Source organism: Ixodes scapularis, unplaced genomic scaffold, assembly GCF_016920785.2.
Source record: "Ixodes scapularis isolate PalLabHiFi unplaced genomic scaffold, ASM1692078v2 PGA_scaffold0__279_contigs__length_252992795, whole genome shotgun sequence".
Taxonomy (NCBI): Eukaryota; Metazoa; Arthropoda; class Arachnida; order Ixodida; family Ixodidae; genus Ixodes; species Ixodes scapularis.
Genome location: NW_024609835.1, coordinates 127696903 through 127723685, shown reverse-complemented (window position 1 = coordinate 127723685; position 26783 = coordinate 127696903). Strand labels below are relative to the sequence as shown.

Genomic DNA, 26783 nt, shown 5'->3' with positions numbered 1-26783 from the left:
CACAGTGCCCCATTGCCAAAATGCAGTCTTGATACCATCACTCCTTCCCATATATCTCTGACCACTTCATATCTATTACAGTTTTATATTGCCTTGAGCTTCATAATAGAGGAATTTCTTTTCCCTTTTCTAATTATATTCCCCTCGTGTTCATCTAGATATTTCCTTCCCTCATTGAGCCAGTCTCCCAGATGTTCGTATTTTCCCACATGGTCTAAAATGTCTTGTATCCTCAGGGGTTCCCTCTTTTCGACGTTAACCACCATCATTCAAGACTTGTCACTACTAAACCTCATGCTCAAAATGTTCCTCTTTTCTCCACATATTCCAGCTAGTTCCTGTAATGTATCCTGGTTATCTGCCATAAGTACTATGGCGTCTGCATACACCAGTCCTAGTATTACATGTACTGCATTTCTCCCTCCTTCGATATAACTAACATCAAAACCTAAATTGTTCCGCTCTAATTTCTTTTTTATTTCACTGAGATATATCATGAAGATTAGAGGTAACAGTGGACAACCCCGCTTGAGCACTCTTCTTATTGCTGCGGGTTGTGTAGTTTTGCTTCCAATGTTATAACTACTTTATTGTCTCTGTACACCTGTTCAAGAAACCTAACTAAATTTGCATCTAATAAGTTATATTCCTTCAGCTGACCCCAGAGTTTCTCCTGACTCACATTATCGAACGCTTCCTTGATGTCCATATAAGCTAACCATAAGGGAGTTTGGTTCTTCATTGCTATTTCTATACATTGTGTGGTGACGAATAAGTTATCTTCCAGTATTCTATCTCTTCGGAATCTGTTTTGGAGCTCATCCAGTATTTGCATATCTTCTGCCCACTCCTCCCTTATCTGCTTTACTATCTGCATAGCTAATCTGTATAGAACTGAAGTTACCGTTATTGGGCAGTATGACTTAATGTTGTCTTTGTTTCCTCTGTCTTTATATATTAGTCTCATTTTACTTAGTTTCCAATCATTGGGTACCTCTCCTCCCATAATTATTTGATTAATCACATGCTAAAACTTCAATTTGCTTGTTTTTCCTAGTGTCTGAATAAGTTCCATGGGTATATCGTATGGGCCTGTCGCTGTACCGACTGGAACCTTACTTTCTTCCTTATCCCATTGTCTTGTGGTCGTCTCCATTATTATACAATTCTGCTCCCCCTCTCTACTGCCGCTGTCAATGCTATCCATTGTACCCCTCCGCTCAAGCTGGGAGAAAACCCCTTCGATTGTCCGCCTAAGATACACCTTTCTAACCCCCCCCCCCCCCCCCCCCAAAAAAAAAAAAAAAAAAAAAAAAAAAAACGTTCTTAGGCCGCCGCCATGTTGCTGAGGCTGACGCGGTTGGTGCGACTCTCGCGCCGCCTATCAGCTAGAAATTTTCTGCCACTCTCTTGGACTGTGGAAACCCGCTCAGCGCGATTGTCTGCCTATGTTTTGCGATTTTGCATTCGACGTTTTCCGGCCCCTCTTGAAAGTTTCCACTTAATTTTTCAGATGCATGCTGCGTACCCTTTCTCTGCTATCTTCCACTGTGAGGAATAAGGCTGGTAGATGCCTGCCATTCAAGCGTTTCTGCTCGACATTCGCAGGAAACGAGGAAGAGGAAGGACGTCGAACAGCCCTCGACGCGATTCGGCGAACAATGACAACTGCCCTTCCCCCCCCCCCCCCCCCCCCCCCCACACCCCCCTCTCAGAGATAATCCGCGTAGAGTCCTTCTCAGTCATAGCCAAAAATAGTTGTTGGGGTTAAAGTCAGTCGCGCCCGTTTCTTTGCCTTGGTGCCTAAAAAGTAAGCTCTCCCCCAAAACCTTCCTTAAAACGAAGTCCTCTTGGATTCCGTCCGATCGTCAAGATGTGACTATCGTTGGATGTGACTGTGTTATTTGCGATCTTTGTCAAGTAAATTATTTTTCAGAAAACGCTGCATCGTGTGGTACGTACAATATATTGGTTAACACTTGCTAAATTGTACGTCCGTGTCCTGTCCATCGGTAAACACGTTATATGTGAGCGTGAAAAATGCATGCATTTCGGCTATCTTCTGTTGTAAATTATTTTTGACAGCTAAGCGCGTTGTCGTTTGACACGCGGCTAACCGGGCGGCGCCATCAAAACTTATCGTAAAATAATAAAAAAAAAAACACGACTACTAACTTTCCAGTCGCATTTGTTCTATCGCGCGTACCAACAACAAAAAAAAAAAAAAAAAAAAAAAAAAAACGTTTTTTTTAAGTGTGGTACAAATTACAATGCTTTTTCAATGCCCTCGGGGAAATACATACATACACCATGAAACACAAAATAGAACGGGAAAAGACGAAAATTTAGCCGCCAGCAGTGTTCGAAACTGCGCCTATCGAAATCACCGTCCACTCGGTTACGGTTAGCAGGGACGCCGACGAGAGTCTAGCCTCAAACCCTCAGACTGGGTTCGAAAACGGTTTGCTGCCCCTGGGGTCGAGTGGTTCTCGGAAACGTATTCCCGTATCTTCCCCCTCTACTCTTCTCCCCTCCTGTGTGGTCACTGGTCAGTGCGTGTTGGAAACCCTCCGTCCTTCTCCCCTGCGCTTTAATGTGCTCTCAAAACCTTTCCGCTGCCATTTCGTCGTTTACCCTGAGACTGGGGGGTTTTTTGAAGAGCAGAAGAAACAGAAAAAACAGACAGGTTTTTCTGTTTCTTCTGCTCTTCAAAAAAACCCCCCCAGTCTCAGGGTAAACGACGAAATGGTTGACTTCCACCAGCTAGCCTGTACTTTGACTCTTTTCTCTTTCCGCTGCATTCCTATCTTTTTTATTTATTCTAATCATCCACTACACTCCTAATTTTGGCCTGTATTAAAGCTGATGTCTCCCTTTTTCGCTCTTGGAAGTTTTCCCATTCTGATGCTACTTCAGCTGGCAACTTAAAGGGATACTTCAACGAAATTTGAAATATACCCGTCGTGTTCAAAAGTAAGTTGAATATGATCCACAATACCCGTAAATGACAATCGCACGTTTGTATTTTGAATCTGGTGGCTGTATTTTTCGTTATAAACGGCCCATTCGGGCAAGCGCTCGGAGAACAGCCAGCGGAGGGCAGGCGACATCCAACGCAATCGTGACGTAGTTCGTCTCGGAACGAGCAAAGCTACGGCAAGGCTGACGTCGAGAGGATGGCCTAGTCGTTCCAGCCACCGAAGCGGCCGCTTTTGTGCGAATATTGAGCGACGGTTACTCCTCTCTGTTACGTCACGGCGAGCCTCGTTATTTTCGCTGAGGCCGCTTAAGTAGTCAGACATTGCCAGGAAGACGTAGAATCAACAATTCCAACGCGAAAAAGAGCGCGGGGACTCGCACCGACGCCGACAACGTCCCATTCCAACGGTTTGTTTATGGGCAACGGCGAGCTTCTTGTCCACACCCCCATCGCGCATGCGCGGCGCCGGTGGCGTCCGCCAGGGGCGCTCCGGTTTGTTTGTAAACAACAGGACAGAGTTGCAGGAATAAATGAGCATCTGTGGTAGGGAAGGAGAGGAATTAGGTTTAGAATTCAGTAGTGAAAAATCGGCAGTCATGATTTTTAACGATGATGAAGTTGAGAGGCTGAAGATACAGAATATTACAGTTGAGACAGCTAGTAAATACAAGTATCGAGGAGTATGGATATGTGATGATTCAGAATATCTCAGCGAGCATGAAAAGTATATAATAGGTAAGGGCAACAGAAATGCAGCTGTAATGAAAAATAGAGCACTTTGGAATTACAACAGGTATGAGCTGGTGAGAGAGATTTGAAAAGGGGTCATGGTGCCTGGCTTGACTTTTGGAAACGCAGTGCTATGCATGAAATCCGAAGTGCATGCAAGACTAGAAATAAAACAGCGCGGAGTAGGTAGGCTGGCTTTGGGGGCACATTGCAAAACGCCAAACCATGGAGTACAAAGAGACATGGGATGGGCGTCATTTGAGAGCAGGGAAGTCGTGAGCCAGATAGAATTTGAGGATCGGTTGAGGCAAATGAATGCGGAGCAATGGGCACGAAAGGTTTTCAGCTATTAATACATGAGGAGTATAGACACAAAGTGGAGACAGCGCACTAGGAAATTAAGAGGAAAGTTTTTAGGCTATAGTGGAGATACGGAAGAGCGGGTCTCAGTTAAGGAGAAAGTTAAGGCCACAGAAAGAGATCGGTGGCTAGAGGGAATGCTGACAAAGACAGCTCCGGAAAGTTATAGATTAAACAAAACAGTTATTGCCAAAGAAAGCATTTATGACAATTCTAGGGGAAGCTCATTGTTGTTTGAGGTGAGGACGGGTGTTCTGCGAACCAGAACATACAGAGCAAAGTACCAGGAAATGGATACAGCGTGCACTGCTTGTGGAGAGGAGGACGAGACGGCTGAGCACTTGATACTCTATTGTAAAGGGCTTCACCCTATGCCTACCGAAGACAACATATATTTAGTAAAGTCATTGGGTTTTAGAGACAGCGAAGGGAGAGTGGATTTCAAGACTAGAGATTACCAAGCAAAGATTAAGTGAATGGTGGCAGAAAGCGAGAGAAAACTAGGTATTTTCTTATTAACTGATGGCAAGGGGGTTTTATAGCCTCACTTTCTTTGCAGTGCGGAGTGAATATAGATTTCAGATTTAAATATTCTAAGCTTAAATGCTAAAAACAAAATGGCTAGGTGGCGTAAGCTACCGCCCGATCCAAAGGGCTCAGCCGGATTCATCCATCCATCCAAACGTGAGTTGGTGTATAATCTTGTAGAGGGACAGTAGCGACTTTTGAGACACACAAAAGGGATTCTCGGGAAGAGGGAAGTTCCTCCTTCCCCTCTTCTCTCGTCGTGGCCGGAGGCGAGACAGTCATCGTCACTACCTCTCAAGGTTCCTCGGCGGGCGTTACAAACACGGCGTTAGCGACATCCACCAGGTGCTTGTTGCCAATCGTTTAATTAGTTTTAAAATTCCTTTTCGTGACTTTTTTAACAAGATATTGGTGTGTTCAATGTGATGCTGCTCCTTTGAACACATATAGACCAAAAAATAAGCGCCGAAATTTCGTTGTAGTATCCCTTTAACCTTTTCTGTGCCCATCTATGCTCCATAGATACCTACTGGTGCCGCAATATGGCTGCTTTGACCTCCTTATCCCACCAGCTTTTTTGGTTTGTGCCTTCGTTTTTGCTTTCCTCTTTGTTTAATTAGATGCTCCTCTAATTTCCTTTTGAAGATTCCAATTAGATCCATCATACGTCCATTCCCTTTCCGGCCGTTTCGGTACTATGTTCTCAATACTTTTAGATACTCTTTGTATTTGAGCTTCACTTAGCTTCGGCTTGCCCGCTTGTTCCCGAGCTTGATGTTCAGATCCAGATGCGCCAAATGTAATCTTAATTTGTTTGTGGCCACTCCCCAAGCTTTTTGCACCTTCCTCATCTATTTCCTTACTTCCAAGCCTGTCATACAGTTTGTGGAACATGAGGCAATAGCCTATTGTTGAGTGTGAGTTGTTTTGTTCCCAGTATTTTCTCGTCGCATTTTACTTGCATTAACTAACACTAGGTCCAGGGCATTACAGAAAACCTCTAGCGATTTTCTGATTGTATCTGTGAATCCGTTAAACTCTTCTAAGTGGACGTTCGTGTCTCTTATGATAATTATTTCCTGATTAAGGCCAATTTCTCTGATGCCCCTCGATTTACATGTAAAGTGTTTTGTCTGTATCAATTATTCCCTTGAATCGTTTCCTGTTTTCAGGTAAGCAAACCCCAGGAGAGTGTTTAGACCTGTTACCCTACCTTTCAACCATAAATATTTTTTGCAGCTCTCCTTCTCTCTTTCCCAGTCTTGTCATTTAAAACTAACATGCCTAGACCTTCGCCTTTGCGTTCATCTCCCCTCCGGTTGGCTAATCTAGCCTCGAATTGTTCACCAATCTCCTCCCACTTTATTCTGTTTCTATGTCCCTGCATGTTAGCCGCAGGCGAGATGAGATTTTGGACATCACGGCACGGCTATTCAGAGATGGCAGACGCGAGGTACAAACCAGATTCGATTTCGACGTGACCTCGTTCGTCCAATTCAAAACTAAATAAAAAAAAAATAACTACTGTTCTGCCACAGTTTATCAGTCCCATAGTGCAAATACATGCTGTTGAAAATGTGAAGATAGACAGCGGAGCCTTTTGGAATCGCAACCACCATCAATGTTAGTTTCGATATCGACTTTCACCTGATGCATCTCGCACCGTCGAAAGTGTCATCCTTGGAAAACCACGCGTGAAGGGCGCGCCGCCGGAAAACCGGTTTTGCCAGAACAGTGCAGGGGCATCGCAGGGGATTGCCCCCCGATGGGTGCTTTCGGGAGGTTACCGGCTATCAACATACACATGCATCGGCTCTTTGCTGGATGAAAGTGTGCCCTTTTCGATGTTTTTTTTTTTTTTTTTTTGTTAGACTTCCAAATATGGAGGAAATCGAATTTTAAAATAATTGTAATAAAACACTTTTTTTTTTTTTTTTTTTTTCTTTCTGTACGTCGCCTGCGATGCGGCTGCGACTCCGCACCGGACGACAAACACAGGGAAGTAATGGGTTGGAGCGAAGAACCAAACGTCACTCACCGAATTCACGCTCGTCAGCTGTAGGTTGTAGAGGACCGGCATAAACAGTTCGGCGGCGATCACGTTCGACAATGCTAGTCCGAAGATGGCCATCCAGAACTGAGTGCCCTTGTAGTACATTTCGGCCGGGTAGCCCAGGACCGTGGTGGCCGACTGGAAGCTTGCCATCAGAGACATGGCCACAGGAAAGACGCCCAGTTGTCTGTTGCCCAGCAAGAAGGTCTTGTTCGACTGGTCCCTCCGATCCCGTACCGCAAAGAAGATGCCGATGCCCGAAGACACACACAGCATCAGGCCCATAACGATGTAGTCAGTGAGCGAGAACACGGGCACGTCTTCCATTCTCAGGCCGGGCGCGTGCGTGTCCCTCGATGCAGCGCGGGAAAGCTTTGAATCAAGCCCGTCGAGCGGGAGAACGGTGCGTCAAACCTGTCAACCAACCGTAGCTATTCGACCCGACCAGTGCGCCGATGCCGCCTTCGCCGCCGACCGAAGTCCCGAAGTTGCGTGGAGAAGCCAAGAGGAGCAAATGATAAGACCGTCTTGTCCTCGGAATCAGCGGCGTATCCACACGGCGTCGAGAATCGGACACCCAAAAGGGCACGAGGAAACGATGTCAGAGTAATCCGGTTGGCCCAGAAACCCGTAGAAACGGAATTGAAAGGCACAGTCTGGAGTTGAAGCCGGTGAATACGCGAGGACCGTGCCGCGACATCAAGCGCTTTGCGCTCCCCGTCGGTTCGGTTCCGTACGCCCGCCTGCGCCCGCCTGCGCGCCGGCTGCGGATTCAGCCGTTCTTATAGCAGTCTTATGAGGCGCAGTGTAGTAGCTAGAAAAGGTGGCGGGCGTCATTTCCGTTTGCGTTGTAGGCAGAATCGGCAGAATCGGCTGATCGTAGGCGTCGTGGTCGCCATGGCGACCGCCATGGCAACTGTCGACGCGCTGCGAAGGTGATGTAGAGGAGGCAGAGGTGATCGAAACTCCGTATTTCTTTCGAGACTATGACATACGGTCTGATTGGTCATTTAAGCGCGCTCCGAGTTCGGCTGCACCGCATATCAGATTACCGATCTTGTGGCACGAGTGTGTGCAATAAAATCGAGCAGGCACAGTAGATGCACAGGTCCGAAGACCGGACTGCACGTACCCGGCATCCACATTCGTGCATGTGAGAGAGAGCCTCTTACGGTCAAAACGCGATCCTCGGCCTGATCGGTCGCTCTCATGAATGTCTACTCCATGTGTGGCCTAGACGTTACGATTCACTGTGCGTATCGGGAAACAGTGAGATTTTGTGAGAAAACGAGGCACCATAAATATTGAAAGATTACAAATATTTAATTTATTTCTGTGCACGTACAAATAATATATAACTTCATGCAAGATTTGTTCCTAACTAACAGGTCATAGGTTCACGCATTTTTATATTCACAGTAATATTCATGGTCTCATTTTCATGACATTTGATACTCACATATGAACAAAACGGGAGGCACTCACTTGATCGAATGACGTTTTAGCGAACGCCCACGTTTCATCGAACGACACTTTAGCGAATAGTCGGACGCCGCGAAGCGGCGTTTTCGGGTGGGCCAAGTGAGTTCATATTTTTGTAATGAGTTGCCGCAGACTGTCGCCGCGAAGCGGCGTAAAGCGCAGCGCGACGGATGGGTTAACGCGCGCCCCCGTTATTCGCTAAAACGACCATTCGCTCAAATGTCGCCATTCGCTAAAATGTCATTCGCTCTTGTGATATGTACCCGAACAAAACAGACCCAACAATCATACGCCAGCAGAAACAGTGGTTCCACGTGGCTCTTAAAAAAATAAAAGATATGCTAACGTGTGTAAAGAAGCTTACATTCATACCACGATGTGAGCAGCCTCCTACACTGGAAAACCAGCTGTCCAATGTTAACATTCTCTTGAAAACAACAGTGCTACAGTACAAACAAGGAATGTTGCCTACAATATATTTTTATTACTAGATTTTAAACATAGCAGAGGTAGCCACTAGAAAGGTAACTAAGGTAACATAAAATAACTGAACTGGATGGGGTTTCCAACATGCCGGTTGTTGTACACCATAAATATGCATGTAAAGGATTTTATGCAGTTGTTCATCTTTGCCTGCATGACAAAACATTTGCCTCCTTAATTACATGGGAAACCTTCAGGTCCACCAATAGAGTGGTTGGAACCAGGCAAGCTTCTAACGTTACTTTCTTTGTAAAATATCCTTCCAAAATCCGTAAAAAAAAAAAAAGAAATCTGTGTTGGAGGGTTACGAATGAAGGGTAGCATTTTCCACCTAAAATATATAAACGGAAAGAATGCTAATGGAAGTTCTTGAAAGAGTTTTACTAAACGCACTCCGATACAAAACATTCGACCTTGGCATCATCTAAGCACATTCACAGCACTCGCACCACAAGGTCTTCATAAAGAGCACACCTAACTGGCTCTTTGTGCCTTTGATCTACTGTGCATTCACTGCATGTTTTACTCATAAATATCACTGCTTCTTTTTCTATTACCTTGTAACTATAGGCTTTGGCCTCATCTTGAATTTTCGAGTGCTCTATTCCTTGAGAAAATATAATGTTTCATAGGAAATCAAAATACACTTGGTTTGTGCTTTGCTAATAAAACATCTCACTTACCCTGGCAACAATGCAAGGGGAACAAGAAAATACAACTGCTTCGCTCTATGCAGGAGAAAAATGCTAAAGTAACAAATCTGAGGTAACTGACCCACCAAAAAATTGACCTTCCTATCCTATATGCAGGCTGGTTTTCTTTAGAGGGACCAGAATTTGTTAAAAAAAAGGTACTTGTTTTAGCATTTTTGTAGCCATGCGGTTAAGTTGGGGACCATGGGGCCACTTTAAAAAAGAGGCAAAATTTGTTAATTAGTTAGCTAATTAACTAAAAAATTTCTACTAACCCTTTTTTTTTTTTTTGGGGGGGGGGGGGGGCATAACATTATTGGGGAATTGACACTCAACCTCCTCATAAGCCTCCATGACATGAAATGATGATTAAAACAATTGTAGTGTGCACTACGGGGCAAGAAATGTCTTCCTTGTATACAGCATCAAATCAAAACTAACCAATGAAGCGCACTCGGGACGTCAAACTCTCTGCTCTGCACTTCTATCGCACTGCTGACGTCTGTTGTGCAGACATGCGAGTTGCAGATACGTGAGTTGGGGACACGTGAGTTGGGGACATGCGAGTTGGGGAGCAGGAGTAGGACAGAAGAATTAATGTCCTAGGCCAGGGGTTCTCAACTGGGTTCCGGGGAACACAGGGGTTCCACGAGCAGGTCTCATGGGTTCCGCGAGCACCCAGATTGCAACCCCCCCATGCCGCAGGCTGCGCGGCAGGACCATGCAAAGCGCCTTCATCTCACTATGTACTGCCATCGCGATTGATATGGTGGGGATATATGGGAAGCAACACAAGCAGAATTGCCTACAATTGTGCATCTGTTGCTTCTCGGTCGGCAAATATGGAGGGGGGGAGGGTTCCGCGGCAGTTTCTGAGGCTTCCTGGGGTTCCGTGAGACCAAAAAGTTTGAGAACCCCTGTCCTAGGCATTCTTCACTGGTTAGTTTCGCTTTGAAGCCACGCACAAGAATGACATTTCTTGCCCCATATGAAATTTTTTTACCAAAATTTTACATCCCGGTTAGGCTGAAAGGAGGTTGACTGTCAATTCTCTGACCACATGATGATCACAAAACTAAGAATTTAAAAAGATAGTTGAGGCTTTATATTTAATTAGCTAACTAATTAACAAATTTTACCTCTTGTCTAGAGTCCCCAACTCCTCAAGGCTCTTCGCAACTCCAGCGATCTATAGAGGTCGCCACTCCCTAGTAAATATGGAGGTCAAAAACAGGTTGTGCAGTGATATGTGACAGCTCAATGCACAATACTTGGGTGTCAGCAGGCAAGCATCGGCTCCAAATTCGTATGCCCCGATTTTTATTCACTAAGTTTCAAACCTGTGGTGGTGTATTGGCTAAAGTGAGCTTCCAGGGGCTTGACCTTTTTCAGGGAAGCAAAGAAAGTACAACTACCTACTGTCCTTCTATTGCACAAATGAACGTTAATAAATGCGCAATGTCTGGTTCAAGTATTTGCGTAGGCTGCCTTTCAAGTTACCTCGGCAACATGCTGATACGACAGTAATGACAATTTCGCCGGTACAACTGTTCGCCCCACACAACATAAAAAGCAATGTAAGGTGCGCCTAATTCCACAGGCCTTAGTCATGGTTTTATCTGCGGTCCTGTTATTGCTGCTGTTTCCGTTGCTTTGGACACAGCCGACGCAACTTCTCTCGCTTTACTTCAGCGGCTATCGTGCCAGCCGCCGACAGCATGCAATCACGGAAGCCACGAGGGACGAGCAGAAATCGTGAAGCGACCTGTTTCGGCCAGCCAAGTGTTTTCCCGCTAGGTGCCGTCCGTTTTGCTGGAGTCGCAAATACAAATTCTAACGCAAGTTCCCATTTTTCAAAATTTGGGGCACTCTAAGAGAACATCCTGTATATACTACACACCACACCTACACCCAATGTCATATTGAAATATATGGAAGCATCAATTATAATTTTACAATTGTGATAATGTTGTTTCCTTTGCACTTCACTGGCTACACGCATGATCAAGAGGAGTCGTCACTTGGCGCATCCGATGCCTGAGAAGTCTCGGTGGCTTCAGATGCAGGGTTTGGATCCACAGGCTTCTGACAGACAAAGAAAACACTGCGATACTCGTACCGCATCATAGAAGTGGGGTTTTGCGTATACGGAGTTGGCAGTCCAGTCTCTTCTTTCTGTCAAGAAAAGTAAAAATGAAACTGCCATCAGTTCCAAATAGCGGTCATGTGGCAAAGACTCTCACTATCAAAACGGGCCGCCATGACCGAGATGAGCTATGTCTCGTGGTTTTGCCAGACCGAGAAGATTTGCATAATGTTAACTACGTAGCCAAAAATCTGGAAGGCAAATAAAAACTATTCAATTACAAAGCTGAGCACTCCCTCTATTGAATATTTGTTTTCTCACCAAAAAGTTACCCTGACGAGGAAGATTTTCACGCCACCCCACACTCTAGAAGTTCCTATAGATTGACCCCGGGGGATGGAGCATGATTCCTAAATTATAGCATCACAATCCAGGCTCCCCAAGCACCAATAGAGGGATTATTAAAAGGCACTGGAGTTAACTTTAATTTGCCTTTAAGGATGCAAACTTGCAATGGACATTTTCTCAGCAAATTATGGCAGAGGCCAGGATATTAAAACATTTTAAATGGTCAGAGAGATTGTTTGTAGTGTCAAGAATCAACAAAACAAGTAAGATGCTTAATTTTAAAGTATCGATAGCAACACGATGTAACAGCGACAGTGAAGAACAACGGCTACAAAGCAGAAGCAAAACCGCAGACGAAAACAAAAAGGGTGCTTTGAATGCAGTGCTAAAAAAAGTAGTCGCACAGAGCACATGGACCTCTTCATTTTCCTCCCTAAAGAACTTTCCACAACAACTGTTTTGTTCCGCATCCCGGTACTGGCAGCCTTTTTGACAGAAAAAGAGAGACAATAGCAGAAGTCGCTAGGCAACTTGCTAACAGGATGTCACTAACTAGTCACTAACAGGTTGAGAACGGTAGGGAGGTCTCTCGGTTGTCCCACCTCCAGCACGAGCTTCCAGCCTTCAATGATGCTTCGGTGTCTCGTGAGCTCCAAGCATGCATCCAGAGTCAAAGCACGGGGGAAGGCAATGAGCGCGTGCCGGAAGCCAAATAATGAAAGGAGACGTCCTGCCACTCTCTTCCTGTCCGCAACTAGAGGACAGAATGGTCACATCGAACATGGCAACAATGTTTGGATGAAGAGAATAAATAAAGTGCAAAGTTTCAACTCCTCTGGTTATTAAAAAATATGCCGCTTTATAGAGGACATATGTCACGAGCCACATTTAAGAAGATGAAACAAGAAGAATTTAGAAACGTCTAAAGGCATTTTTCTTTCTTTTGGGAGAGCATTATCGTTCTTTTTGGGCCGGGATCCAAGCAGGTGCTCGCCGAAAGCGCGCCACATAGTGTGCCCAGATTTGAGTGCGTTTCCAACTGCTCGTTTGCGCACGTGGTTTACGGCTCGCGTTTGCAACACGAGCTGCGAGGAGAAGGAGGCGAAAGTGTCTATCGTCTGCAGCTGCAGGCGTCTCCAAACTTGGCTTTATCTTTCCACCCGGTATCTTCCTCGCTGCGCGGCAGCGCACGTGTGTGAGTAAGCAACTAATTTGTGCAGAAGGTGTCTGCCGTTACACTGCAAATGGTCTCGATAGTTTGAGTTGATCTCTCCCTTAAAGGACACATGCAAAGGAAAAAAACATTTTTTTTAGACAGCTTAGATGGAAAAAGGATGTCGTAAAACGATTTTACAACGAAGAAACAAAATTTTTAGAGCGATATTTACGGCGCTATATGAATTTGTAGTTGGCGCTCGCGGGAGCCGCCGCTGGTCACGTGGTAGGCCCGCGCGCCGCCGCGCTGCGTCGCTGCCGCACGCTGAGCGTTGTGCGAACGCTGCTTCAACGCGTTTCTCCACGCCGCCGTCGCCGCCGCCGCAAAAGTTAGTCTGCTTCGGGGCGCCGCCGCCGTCGTCTGACCGGCGCACAGGTCTATCACGTCTGCTTGCGCTTTTTCAGGAGTTTCCTTTGGGCTCTAAAAGTTACTTATTCATCTTGGTTTTTTGTTATACTTCAAACAAAGATGAATAAGTTACTTTTAGAGGCCATAGGAAGCTTCCGAAAGAGCGCAAGCACCACGTGATAAATAAGGACCAGTCACGTGATAAATACGGGCCACTTTTCCGCGGTGCCCGCGGGCGCCAACTACAAATTCATTTTGCGCCGTAAATATAGCTCTAAAAATTTTTTTCTTCGTTGTAATATCGTTTTATGCCGTCCTTTTTCCATCTAAGCCGTTTAAAAAAAATGTTTTTTTCCTTTGCATGTGTCCTTTAAAGGGGCTCTGCAATCATAATTAAGCGTCTATCTTTTCTGCGGTTTCCACGTCACTTGGGGTTCGGGCAAGCCAGCGGGCACGGAGAGAGTAACTAAATATCAGTGCGTCATATTTTAACCGGATGACGCGGAAACCTCCTCCACCTACGGGGGCGACCCGCGGTGCCGAAAGCGCGCGATATGTGATGTCTTTGGTCCTGGGCTTACTACTGGTCAGAGCCGCTAAAAGCTTCTTTTTAGTCGAAATACAAGATATAAGTGGTGCGAACCGTTTCAATTATTTTTGTAAAAGTAGTTTTTGTTCCCTATTTTAGATCAGAAAAGAAACAAATGCAGTTTATAAAGTACGCAAAGAAGAAATAACCCGTCGACATACCCGCCACCACGCGGTGGAAAAGGCGGCGCATACTAGAAATGTGTAGTGGGATCAGGCACCAGCGAGCGGCGAGCGTAGAAAGGTTCCGGATGTATGCGGCGGCGCTGCAGTCGTACGAACTGGAGGATCCGACTGGTTCCGAGCATTCTCAAGGCCTTCGGCGAGCAACTTTGGCTTGCGGTTTGGCCTTTTGGCGGTATGGCAGAGCGAAGTAGCTCCCGTTCTGAACTGATATTCACCCCGTGTTTGCTGTCGTATGTGGCCAATGAAGTGTCATGCCGAATTAGTGTTTAATTGCACAGCAAATGCAATGCGAGCCGCCCTGGCTGCCCGCCTCATACAGCCTAGCCAGAACATGCTTTAGTGGCGTCCTCTTGAGCCGTCAACACGGAGTGCAGCAGCCGTGACCGCTTGGTGAGCTCACTACCCTTCCTCTAGTTCCCGGCTACTCTAGCAACCAAGGACGTCATGAAGAAGGTTATTTTTTGCTTGTTTTTGTAATTTTAATTTGCCTATAACTTTAAAATTAAACCGAAATTCGAGAAAAGAAAAGTTTCACTAAGCTACTACATTCAGTGCGGTCAGGTTCGGCGCAAATTAAAAACCAGTAAAAAAGTCCTCGCAGGGCCCCCTTAAATCTAGGCTCCCCGGCGCCATGAACCAGCAGGCACCGGGGCCACCCGGGGGGCACTTGCCAGCATGAGGAAGCCGAAGGAGAGGATGACGTGCTTGACGTCCTCGTAGCTGGGCTCGATGGAGTTCTCGTTGGGGAGGTCAGCGTAGTGGTACAGCAGCGGCCCCAGGTTGACCCAGATGCCGCCGGGGCGCAGGGTGCGGTAGATGGTCTCGATGTAGACCACCACGTTGGGGGCCGTGTCCAGGAAGAAGCAGGTGGCCACGCAGTCCCACTGGCCGGCTGAAGTTAAGGCAGACAGCCGCTCTGAACGACAAAATCTGTACCCCTTGTTTGTCTACAAAAAAAAAATGGACTGTCTCTTCGGAATTTCCCGAAAGTGTTCTAAATGTGTAGCATTTACGTGTAGCATCTCCGCGCTCCTCTTTTTGTGGATGCAGCAGGGAGGCTACTGATGGGCACATTGCAAGGGTTTTGTAGATGTATAAAGCCATCACAGTGTCGCATGACGTACGTCACAGTGTCACCTGACACCAAGTGACGTCAGGTCATGTCACAATGTCACGTCGTAGTGTTTGTCATGTTCCCACAACGACGATAACGCTGCATCAGCAAAGAAGACTAGAAAAACCGCGAGGAGAGGGAGCACATGGGAGCGCAACTGGATTCGAAGCCGAGCAACGGGGCGTGAGGGACAGTCACCACTGCTCGGGATCCTGGACCGTCCACGTCACGGTGCCGCCTCACGCTCCGAGGTAAATCGACTGGTCCAGTCTTGAAAACTTTGCGTAACAACCGACGAGAAGCGACACGAGGAGAGAGGGCGCACCTTGAGAGCTGTACACTTCAACGAAGTTTCCGGCAGCCATGGAGAACTGGGCATCGCTGGGAACCTCAGTGGGATCGGCGTCCGGGAAGCAGGCGGCCCGCACCTGGTCTGCCGAGGTCATGTGGTTGTAGTACTGGTGCACCCAGGGGTACACCGTGTACAGGTTGGTGCCCTTGCACCTGTGAGGAAAGATAGAGCCACGTGTCGCAACGTCGCGCCTCGCTCGGAGGTTCGTAGCACAAGCACGGCCCAACTACTTCCACAGGAGCGGTGATTACATACCTACTCCTTTTTCTGACCAAACAGCTTACTGCAGCTGTCTGTCACAATAGACCGTTCCAGAAATATGTCATTGTCCGCACGACGCATTATGACGACTTGTTGTATGGAACGTGAATGACTACCCCGCAATAGAAGACGAAGTTCATGTTTGTTTCACGTTTTGTGATCTCCGAATGCAAAGAAGGCAGAAGAAACCAAATAAAATATGTGATAACCTTGTTTTGTGTTTGCAATGGTAAGCGAGAATGGACCGTGCCTGTTCCAGAATATACGAAGCATGCAGACAGGCTCGAGCATACTTCAGAACCGCCCCACAATTCCTCTCGCCGTGCGGTGCAACATGGAATGATCGCGAGGTCTCCAGAAATTTTCTGGAAAGATCTTTTGGGACTAGAGAGAAAAGGACATGATACAAAGGGAAGAGTTTGGGCAATCTGCCCTCGTTAATTCGGTACATGCTTGAAACTACCTCAAGAAAGCTTTCAGAAAACTGGGTAGCCGGTCACATGAGTATAAGACCGGTTATTGAGGAGTGCTTCAAGGACCCCTACTCCGAGGCCAGGAAGACTGTGGGGGATGTTCCATGAAAAACTGAGGACAGGACGCAAGACGCACCAAAAGGTTTGTGCCCAATAGTGTTATATTCATCATTCCCAATTAGGATGCAGTCACTTGTGCTGCATCTATTAAATCCACTCACTGGAGATGTTGCTGGAAAGCACCAACTAAAAGCCCCCCTCCACCCTTCAAATTCAGTGGGTACTTATGACAACCTTCGACAGTGGGTAATCTCTAGGATAGATTTACGCATTCTTTATCGACCCTTAGAGTGGGATCTGCATGAGCACAAAAGCATGCTCAATATTTTGCCAAGGCTGCTGGGAAAAACTTTTACTTCTTCATTCTTTTGCACCGAATAATTTAATGTTTAATCGAGAGATAACTTCATCACGGGAGATTACTGACCTGTCACAATCTATGAAAAGTATGTCTAGCTCTGTTTTGTGTTAGAATTACAACTTACTGAAAAGTTAGAAATTTATAATCGTGAAAACTGGTGGGGTTTTGCTAGACACTTATTCCCACATGTGTCCATGCTTCACCAGCAGTCATCAAGGTAAAAATATTACAGTACTCATCATTAATGCGAGTCATTAATTCAACTCCCAAATGTTCTAGTCTATAGTTGTGCCAAGGAACCACAATTCCTTTTACAATTCATTGCTATCAAACTGCTCGAAAGCTTCCAAACTTTGTTCATTAAAATGAAAGGGAATGGATAGTTTGACTGATACAACCTCCTGACAGTTCTAAATAAATGTTTCTTAATAATGAGTGTGATGTATATATATTTCCGATTTGATGCATTTTCTTATATTTAGTTATTATTTATGTTTCAATATTGTGCGGGTTTTCGAAGGTGTTTGAAAAGCTGATACATAAACATAGTATGTTTTATTTTCGTTAGTAATTAACGGCCAAGCAGCATGGGTTCATGAAGGGTCAGTCGGTTGAGACCAACTTGTGTTCCTTTTTAAATTACTCTGTACCTGTTGTTTTGAACAAGGGGCAGGTAGATGATAAATTACTTCGACATGTCTAAAGCATTCGATAAAGTTAACCATGGGCTGCTATTGAACAAGTGCTCTTTATATGGTTGTTGTTCGCTATCATGCATGTGGTTTAAGTTTTTTTTCATATCGTACGAAAAGTGTTTGCATTTCTGGCTCCCATTCAAAAATGTTTCGTTCAACTTCAGGTGTCCCCCAGGGGTCTATACTTGGGCCACTTCTGTTATTGATATTTGTTAGCGATATAACATCAAATGTCCAAAAGGCTGAAATACTACTGTTCACAGATGACGTTAAGATTTATATGAGTGTAATATCTCTTGTTGATTACAACATACTTCAAAGCGATGTGACTAACATACTGCGCTGGTGTTCAGCGAATAGTAGCTTGCTTCTAGGTCCTTTTATAACTAGGGCTCTTTCTTTGTGCCGACGCCATGGTGTTATACCTTTCACCTACGTTTTAGGGGGAACGCAAATTGAACGCATGACAGTTGTTAAGGATCTTGGTATGTATGCTGACAGCGTGCTTTCATTCAATGCTGATGTGTTTTTTATCGTCGGAAATGCAATGAAAATGCTGGGCATGATTTCCCATATGACTAAGCAGTTCAGAAAACCAACATGTTTGATTTGTTTATTTTGTGCGTTAGTATGATCTAGGCTTGAATTCGGTTCAGTTATTTGGAATTCATTATCTCGCACGCAGCCGTTGAGAATTGAATCCGTGTAAAAAAGGCTGATACGCTTTGTATATGATAGACACTTCCAACGCCGCGTTTATTATAATGATGAATTTCTTCTTAATAGAGTTTCTTTCATGCCTTTGTCAAGGAGAAGGCTGGAACGTGATCTAGTTTTCTTGTACAACGTTGTGAATGGGGTGTTCGACACTCACTTTCTTTTGGGCTGTATAAATTTTCACGTTTCTTGCCGTGTTACTAGACATTTTATAATTTTTTATGTTCATTAAATTTGTAGTGTGTTGCCAATGTCTTATTTTCAGACTTTGTTCAATAGGAGTGCATTGTCTAGCCTGGATATATTCAGTGCATTTCAGTTTTTAAAAAAAAAATTAAGATACCACACAGCAACCATTTAGCGTGCATATTTACTGTGCTTCTCTTCCAGTGGTCAATTTTATGTTATCTCGACATTTGATCAGCTATGTTTGTTCACTTGGTTTTTTTCCTTTTTTATGTGTGTACCAAAGTGAAGACCACTCTGGTTGTTTTTGGACACATTAAATAAAGATTTATTATTATTTTATTATTAGTATTAGTATTATTAAATGGATACTGAATCCAAACTTAAAATATACCTCTCGCCTTCAGAAATAAGTAAACATGATAAGCTCCATCTGCTAATGATCACAGACCATTTGCAAAAATCCCAAAAGCCCGTGTGCGCCGCAGAGTCCTCGGTATGCCCCTCCCATCGTCTTTCTTCCCGTTACCACGTGACACACACGAGCAGGCACAGGTTACCGAGGCCAGAACGTTCGAGCCGTTGAGTCGGACGAGCGACGAGCGCATGGGAATAGGGAAGAGGGTATCGCTCTGGCTATCTTGCGAGGCTGCCCCTTTCTCATCCCTCTCCTTTCTATCGGCTCTGTCGTCTGCTGCACCAATGCTTTGTCGAACCTAGTCGAACCCTGCCATGGTTGCAGAGCAAAATAAATGAAATTGGTGACACTGCAAGATGTGAAAGTAAGTTACGACAAATAACGTATTAAAACAAGTGAATAGCTTCGCCTGTTACGATGCGTTTATGCTGCCACAGATATGGTATGCCGCCCAACGACGTACGACGTTACGGAGGGATAGCGGATTGCTGCGAGAGCTGCTGGCGGTAACTGCCGCGACTCACGAGCAGTAGCGGAGGTGCAAGGGGAAAGCACGTAATCTGTACCGAGATTTCCCGAAATCCCCTGCTGTCATGGTGCTGTACGTCTTGCAACAGGTCTATCGCACGCTTGTATTTTGAACAGATGCCTATATTTCTGGAATCGTTCCGAAGGACCGATTCCAGCAAGCGCTCGAAGATCAGCCATCGAAGAGGGCAATACGTCGCAAGAAACGCGACATCAGTTAGACCAGCACGGGCAAAGCTGCTTTGGGGCTGACGTGGTTATAAGCCCCGCCACTTGGTGTTGTCAACACATTGCAACCTGGCCATTTTAGTCATCCCTCCCTGCTTCCCGCAGGAGTTGAATAGGCTGGGAAAAAAGAGAAATCCGGCTCGACAGGGCTCGCGCACGCAGCTCACCGCTGTACTTGAGCGGAGTGGCGCTGCTTTAAAGGTAAGAGTGACATAACGACATTCAGTTTATTCCTTTTAAATAATGTTTTGGTGTCTTTTCGAGCAAAAAATTGTTGTCACCATGATCTGGCCAGAACATGGTTGACATTTAGACAATATTATAGGTGCTAGAATTTTGTTGCAGTATCCCTTTAACCTTTTAACCATTTTGGACGAGCCTAGCTCGTCCTCCAAGATCCGTCCCCAAACCATCTAGGATGAGTGTGGCTTGTTTGTGCACCCTACCTCGCCCCTTGGCTGTTTTGGACGACCCAGGCTCATTCAGAGCTTAGTTTGCAGTGCTGCTCAGAGATGGCAGCACGTGTTTTTTATTATACATGTTTTTAAGGATGATGATTGATTGTGAAGACATGTGATGCAGCCCGGGTCGCACGTGCAATAAAAAAAAAAAAAATGTTTAATGTCAAAAACTGAAAAAATAATGGTTAAAGGGCAACTCCGCTTCATTTTTGGTTTTGAAAAAACAATGCAGTCCTCTTCAGTATCGCCTAGGAAGACCACACGTCAAATATTACGACGCAGTTCTGTCTAAATGTTTTTTAAACGGTCCGGCAAACTTTGCAACTCGCCAAGTTGCCGAAATCGGCTAACTCGAGCGGGTGAATTCAGGCGCAACCAACAGCGCAGTCAAGGCTACGGCATGGGCGGAGCCAACATTGAGCTAAATGTCATCATCATGGCCCCCATTTGCTTGTTTTTACTTCTCCGATCGAGCGTAGCGCATGACGTCAGCAACGTTGCCTCTCGGCGCTCAGCGGTGTCCACGTGATTGGCGTACGCGTCTGCGCAGCGCGCTTCTTGGGAGCAGACCAACCGCCCGCCGCGGTCCTGCCGTTACCGCCGTCTTCCGCGTCGCAACCACCGTCGTTGTCTCACCGTTTGTGATTATTGCCTCTCGGAGTTTCGTCCACGAGTCGCAGACTTATGCCGCAGTTGTGCAGACGTCGTCGAATGCCGTAAACACCAAAACGTGGCGAAGAGTGCAGTGCAGACGACACTCGCGCCTGCCGCATGCCCGCCCCCATCCCGCTCGTCATTGGGCCGAGCATCACGTGACATCTCGTACCACGTGATGGCCATGTACTTGGCGGCCCGAGGTCAATGTTGCCGGACGGAGCCGAAGTTTCGGTTTCAATTTCCGCTCGTGTTTAAAATTAGATTTAAAAATATATATCCCATTTTTCGCGAAGCAAACGACATAGTGTCTTTTATTAGGGCTTTTTAATTCGAAATCACTCATTATCCCGAAATCTTCGGAATTGAGCGGAGTTGCCCTTTAAGGATTAATGGTTAAGTTGGTATTGCATAATGTGCAAGAAGGGATTTTCTTTTTCTCTTTTTTTTTCTCTCTCGAAGCTGTTGTTCATGTAATGGGTTCACAGAACCCATCAAGCTGCTTTTAGCAGATTTTAATCTAGGAGACCCTCCAGTGTGTGTCTGGAAAAATAAAGCTTTGATCGACTGATTGGTAGTCATGCATCAATGCTAGGCTGAATTTATTTGAACAGTGCTTAAACTGGAAAACAAATAACTAATGAGAGCCTAACGGTTCCTGCAGGACCTGCCTGGATTCTCAGGAAGTCAGTTTAAAAACAATGATTGCATGTAATTGTGTTCACCTGCTCTTATCACCACAGACAGATAACAGCAATGCCCAGAAATATCTTTATGTGGAATTAACAGCGCAAATATGAGAAGGAAGGTTAGACAAAGGAGACAAGATAGAGCGCTGACTGACAACTGACGTTTAATGAAAAAGAGAAAGAGAAAAAAGAACCTAAGAATGCTTTTAAAACATGCATAATGAAAACCCACAAAAACGTATGCTATAGCTAGGGTACTCTCATACACTCCCAATAGTGAATTGCTAAGGAGTTTTTCAAAACTACTAAGACCTGGGAAGACATGCATAGAAACTCCGATAGAAAAAAAAAAGAGGAAGTTTACGACTAAAATATTTACAGTGGCTAAGGATCCCTAAAGATTGCGACTTAAAAAATAAAGTTAAAAATTAAAAATAAAAAAAAAAAACATGATCGTGATGCAGAAAGATTTTCAGGAGGGGGAAGGAATCTGAACTCACGAGTTGAGGATGAAGTTGGAAGCGAACAGCATGAAAAGGCTGAACTCGTTGCCCTGGCAGCAGTATCCCCTCCGGGCAATTTCGTAGGCTAGCCTGCCCAGCCCCGCTCCTGGCACGAGCACCTTCACCATTCTGGGGTCACTGTTGGACAGCGATCAGACAAAAAGTGTAGACAAAGAAAATCTTAGAAGTTGCATCCGGACAAAGTGAATGAAAGCATGAGTTATTTGTTCAATTAACCTGAGGAAACACCAATTGGACGTCGACAGCCCACAAAATAATGCCCCAAATAATTTTAGTTAATGGCTGAATAAAGGATGAATAATGAGGACATAGCCTTGTTACAAAGCAACAGTAAAGAATGATGGCACACTTTTTAGCAAAAAAAAACTAAGACGCTTCGTAACGCCGGTTACGGAAGAGAACACAAAAAAAACTTAAAGAATATCTGAAAAGGTACCATTCTTCTATAATCTAATTTCATTCAGTTCTAAGATCATTATACTTATAGAGCTTTCTACATAACTATACTATAACTTCATTTACCCCTTGCCTACTAATAACGAGTGTCATTCGTGCCACCCCTGATGGACCATAAAACCCGACCACAAGTGAGACTTACATTCTGGTTTCGGCGCTTGTTTAGCGCGCTCTCTGGCAGATGGCTAAACCACCCATGTTGCTACCTTTACTGTATGCAGTTTGCTCGTTTGTTTTGCTGTCTGACAGAGACAAAATGCTCCATTTAGCCAAGACAAAAAAGCAGTTGCTTGTGAGCATTCACACTAAAACAACTTGGCTTTGGCGCAGAGGTCCACTTTAGCCAACAAGGAGATAAAAAACCTCCTTTTTTAATGGGATTAATGCTCAGGTGTATGTCACGACGAATCCTTCGTCTCTTCCGACTTTTAGGAATAGAACGTTAGTTTGATGGGCAGTGACAAGAGTAATGAAAACCATGTGAAGCCTGTAAGCATTTTATCAACTTTGGCATCTGCACGTCATTGGGACTCAGACCAAAAGTCCTGATCTGGAGCAAAATATGACACCTGAAAGTGGAGGAAAGATTTTTGTCTTATTTCATTGCAAATTAACCATTTAAAATAAAATTTTGCTGTACGTTTCTTGAAGGAAAAAAAAAAGAGTAAGCAAGGGGTTGAAATTTTTTGCCTAAGTGAAATCTCTTTGTTCTCAAAATTTACTTCCTCTGACAACCAAATTTTGTTGGAACTTGTATGTGCAAACTATGCATAAAAGTCGCTCTTCTCCTGACACAAAAAGGAGTATAAGTGTTAAATGTCCCAAGCTTCTTTTTTTTTCTTTTTTCTATAAGTATGTTGAACATAAAATTTTTGAGAATTAAAAAGCAATACACAATTTTTACTAATCGGTGTCTTTCGAATTTTTTTTTCAGTCATCTGAAAACCCATAGCCCTGACCATGGGGCACATTTCTGTGCCACATGAACCACTAATTTGTTGACTCAACTTTATTTATTTATTTATTCATTTATGTGCCTTGAGGACCTGTTTCTGGGTATTATGCACGGGAGGTTCTAAACACAATTCTAGAATTAAAAAAAAAAAACATAATTCTGTAAAAAAGCATAGTGCTTGTTCCTCTCCCTCCTTTCTCATGTCCACATATTTATGAGGCGCTTTTCCAGTTTAACATGTATCAATAACTAGCCTACTAATACCCGTGCCACACGGGCAACTCGAATGCCATTTACAACGAATGACATTTGTGTGATCGGCGAATCAGCTCGCAATCTGTCGCGTGTGGAATGCGCCACGCCCGGAGTGTCGCGCGCTGATTGGCCGTCCGCTCAAATGTCATTCGTTGTAAATAACATTCGAGTTGCCCGTGTGGAACGGGTATTAGCCATTTTACGGCCATAACAAAAACACTAAGGACAAAGCACACACAAGTACAACTAAGGCAACAACAAAACTAAAGCTCTTATTTAAATTTTAAGTCCCATTAGTATGGTTAATAAAAACAGTGAGCATTTCTTGAAATTTGGCAGAGTTAACTTTTGTAACAATCTTATTTGGTGAAAGATTCAATTCCGCTATTGCAAGCAGTAATGTTGAATGTTGAAGTTTGTGGGAAACTTCCTGGAATAATATTTTACTAATAAGCTCATTATAAACAAAGGTGCGAACACTGCAATAAGACCGCATTACCCACCTACTTTTGTGAGTACCAATATTCTCAAAAGAATCTGAAATGTTACTGCAGACTAGAAATAAAACATGATTAGAGAATGTCCTTTGTAAAAGAAGACATGTCTGTCCAGCATATACCAGTGTACAGGAAATGCCATGCACATGAACCATTATAATTGAAGGAACAGTCACGGCTGCAAAGTACTAGTTCCAAAAGCATGAAGGCACTTACATCTCCTCAAAAGGAAAATGCTCGACGATGGCGTCTATGATGGGTTGGAAGCACGCCCTGCGCTCGTCCGCACCTTCATCACTCCATTCACGAACAAACTGCTTCAGGACTCCCTGAACCTTGTCCATGTCCAGAGAGGTTGCCGGCACCTTGAAGAAGCAGCGCACGCAAGATGAATCAGGCTCTTGAAAACTTCGAGCATCGATATTACAATAGGAAATCCGACATGGGGGAAAAAGGGTGTCTTATGTGGTACAATTTAACTACGAGAGGTGAATGAATCACTGGCCAAGTACTCTAAATGTGAGTGAACTATTGGAGAATAGTAAGAAATAATACAGTCCATATCAGCGTTCCTTTCGTTCAAAAAGAAGATGTGTTACACACCATATCTGCATTTGCGCATGACAAAGGCAGATGGTAAAATTGCAAGCCATGACGCAAGACACACACGAAGCTTGTGGTCGGCTGGACAATCAACGTTCTATCTCTTATGTCAGCGTTCTTGGTGAAAGATAAACTTTCTTGTCCTGCAAGTTTGCAGCCATTTCACAGGCTGCCGGCTCATTTTGTTTCTTTCTCCGACACGCAGAATAGAACAGGAGGTGCTAGAAATGAATTTTCATCCAGCAAACCTGGTTGGTTGGCTTCACGTCGTCAGAATGATCGGCGTTCTCAAACATGTGTGCGATGCTGCCAATCACCATCTTGAGGATCTCATTGTTGTGGTCTATGGCCATGCGGACCCGATCCAGGTGCTCCCTGTAGCCCTTGAGCATCAGCTGGTGCGGGAGGGACAGGCTGGACAGGTACTTGACCGCCTTGCACAGCCTCCTCAAGGAGTAGTTTCTGCAACAGCGGGAAGCAGAGAGAACGGCAGCCATGATGCTTCGCGTTTTTGACGTCTTTGGAGAGCACAAGAAAAACTAAGACTGCAATCACTCTCCATTTGCAAGTTGAGAAAGAGAGCTGGCTTCAAGCCAATTCGAGTTTGTAGGACCGGCTGGAACAACGGAGAAAGGCGTCCAGGCATTTAGCCTTTGTAATGGTCGGCCACATTATGGGCAAGCTGCGAGATAGTTTGGTTTAATATTGAGGCTTACCTCACAACTCACCATCATTTGAATAAATAATTACACATGAAAAAGATATGATTTTCCTTTGGAAAAAAAACAAAAAGAAAACATGACATGCAATTGACAACTAGCACCCCACAAAGAATAAATGTATGTAAAAATGACGTCTTTGCGAGAACTTTCTTTTGAAAGCAGCACCTTCTGAAAAGTTTGTGCTATTATGTAATTTGTTGTAATGTGTTTCTACAATGACGCATTCCATACAAGATCCTTCAACTGGCCCAAGTTGAAGCTTGGAGGGCACATCCTGCGATGTCATGTTGAGTCAAATTTATTGAGAATAAAGGGGCTCAAGCCCTTACAAAAAACTACTTTCTCTTTTCAATATCAAGTTTTTGACATACCCTTTAATGCACTTACTTGGTTGCCCTTTTTCTCTGAAAACTTTATTACCTAGAAACTTTACAAACTGACATGAAAGCTGTTTAGAATTTCATTGACTTAAAAACAAACAAAAAAATGTTGTTTGCTTTTAAAAGCATGTACGCACGCTAGAAAATCAATACTGTGTGAGGCTATGGAAAAGTTCACAGGAGAGGAGAAATCTGGCAGTAGCTGAAAAACTAAATTGTCTTTGCTCTCCCAGGTCCTCAACAGTTTTCCAAGAACGTAGAACACCATATTTAGACACAGCACAGCCGTTGGAAACTGTGTTGTATGCTACCTGCTTTCAAGATTATGAAACACTCTCGTTCAGTTCATGGCCAACTGCAGTAAAATATTGAATAAAACGAAAGAAAAAGGGGGGTAAGGGGTACGTTTTTAAAACGCCAGATTTAGACACCGAGTCACGGGGAAAAAATAAATAAATAAATAAAACGCACAGTAAACCAGTTTACCATGACAGTCACAACATGCAATGTACTTTTTCTTTCCTCTTTTGCCTAGACCTGCAATGCTTGTATCGCACACGACATCTGGCAAACTGCACGAAGTTTGAATGTAAAACGAGGGTAATACATTAATCAGAAGAGGATAATTTTTGTTTTTAATCGTGCTTCTGGACAGTATCCAGCAGTCCACGTTCAATACACGCGCTGTGGCATCTTCCGCAAGTGTAACTGATGCCGAATGAATTCATTTCGACGCAATTAACGATATTACTCTTAATACAGCAAAATTATTCCCAGCACTTGATAAAGTTGACTTTTGAACTCGATTAGCAGTTATCCGAATTGTACCCTTTACCCAGCAACACGCATCTTTATTGTAACAACCTCCCTGCATATCGCTCCAAGCCGAAGGGGTAATGCATGAAACAATTACCTATAAGACCTAAAAGCATTCACAATTCTTTGAAAGTGTTTTCTTTCTTCAATATCGTCAACCGAGTTTTCACTCACGCAACCATCAACATCGGTAGCCATGATTTGAAAGTGACATTGTAGCCAACACTCACGTCTTGAAACGGCTAAAAGCTACTAGAAACTAATGTCCACTGAAACAGTAGAGGACTAAATGACAGTTA

The 26783-nt window shown here is 44.5% G+C and overlaps 2 protein-coding genes across 3 annotated transcripts in view; both read right to left on the bottom strand.

Moving 5' to 3' along the window:
* The window catches only part of LOC8027275 (sodium-coupled monocarboxylate transporter 2), a 147034-nt gene extending 139600 nt beyond the window's left edge, over positions 1–7434 (bottom strand). For both annotated transcript variants that reach the window (XM_040223072.3, XM_040223073.3), the window contains exon 1: positions 6636–7434. In XM_040223072.3, the coding sequence (XP_040079006.2) occupies positions 6636–6977 (342 nt within the window). In that variant the 5' untranslated portion in view covers positions 6978–7434. The remainder of the gene's footprint in view (positions 1–6635) is intronic.
* Positions 7435–8397: 963 nt separating this feature from the next.
* Positions 8398–26714, bottom strand: LOC8052440 (carnosine N-methyltransferase). Its single transcript, XM_002434597.5, has 7 exons — positions 26582–26714; positions 24815–25028; positions 24180–24328; positions 21777–21917; positions 15519–15697; positions 14751–14971; positions 8398–11482 (listed from the first exon to the last, which is right to left on the bottom strand). The coding sequence occupies exons 1-7, from the start codon at positions 26680–26682 to the stop codon at positions 11312–11314; spliced, it is 1176 nt and encodes a 391-aa protein (XP_002434642.3). The 5' UTR covers positions 26683–26714; the 3' UTR covers positions 8398–11311.
* Between the last annotated feature and the right edge of the window lie 69 nt (positions 26715–26783).

Bases quoted from the DNA above. Each gene is read 5' to 3' on its own strand.
- LOC8052440 (XM_002434597.5), bottom strand. From the start codon at position 26,682: ATGGCTACCGATGTTGATGGTTGCGTGAGTGAAAACTCGGTTGACGAT. The intron at 24,329-24,814 runs GTTTGCTGGATG...TGCTTCTTCAAG, and splicing joins ACGTGAAGCCAACCAACCAG to GTGCCGGCAACCTCTCTGGA. The intron at 14,972-15,518 runs GTGCGCCCTCTC...CCTTAACTTCAG, and splicing joins TGAAGTGTACAGCTCTCAAG to CCGGCCAGTGGGACTGCGTG.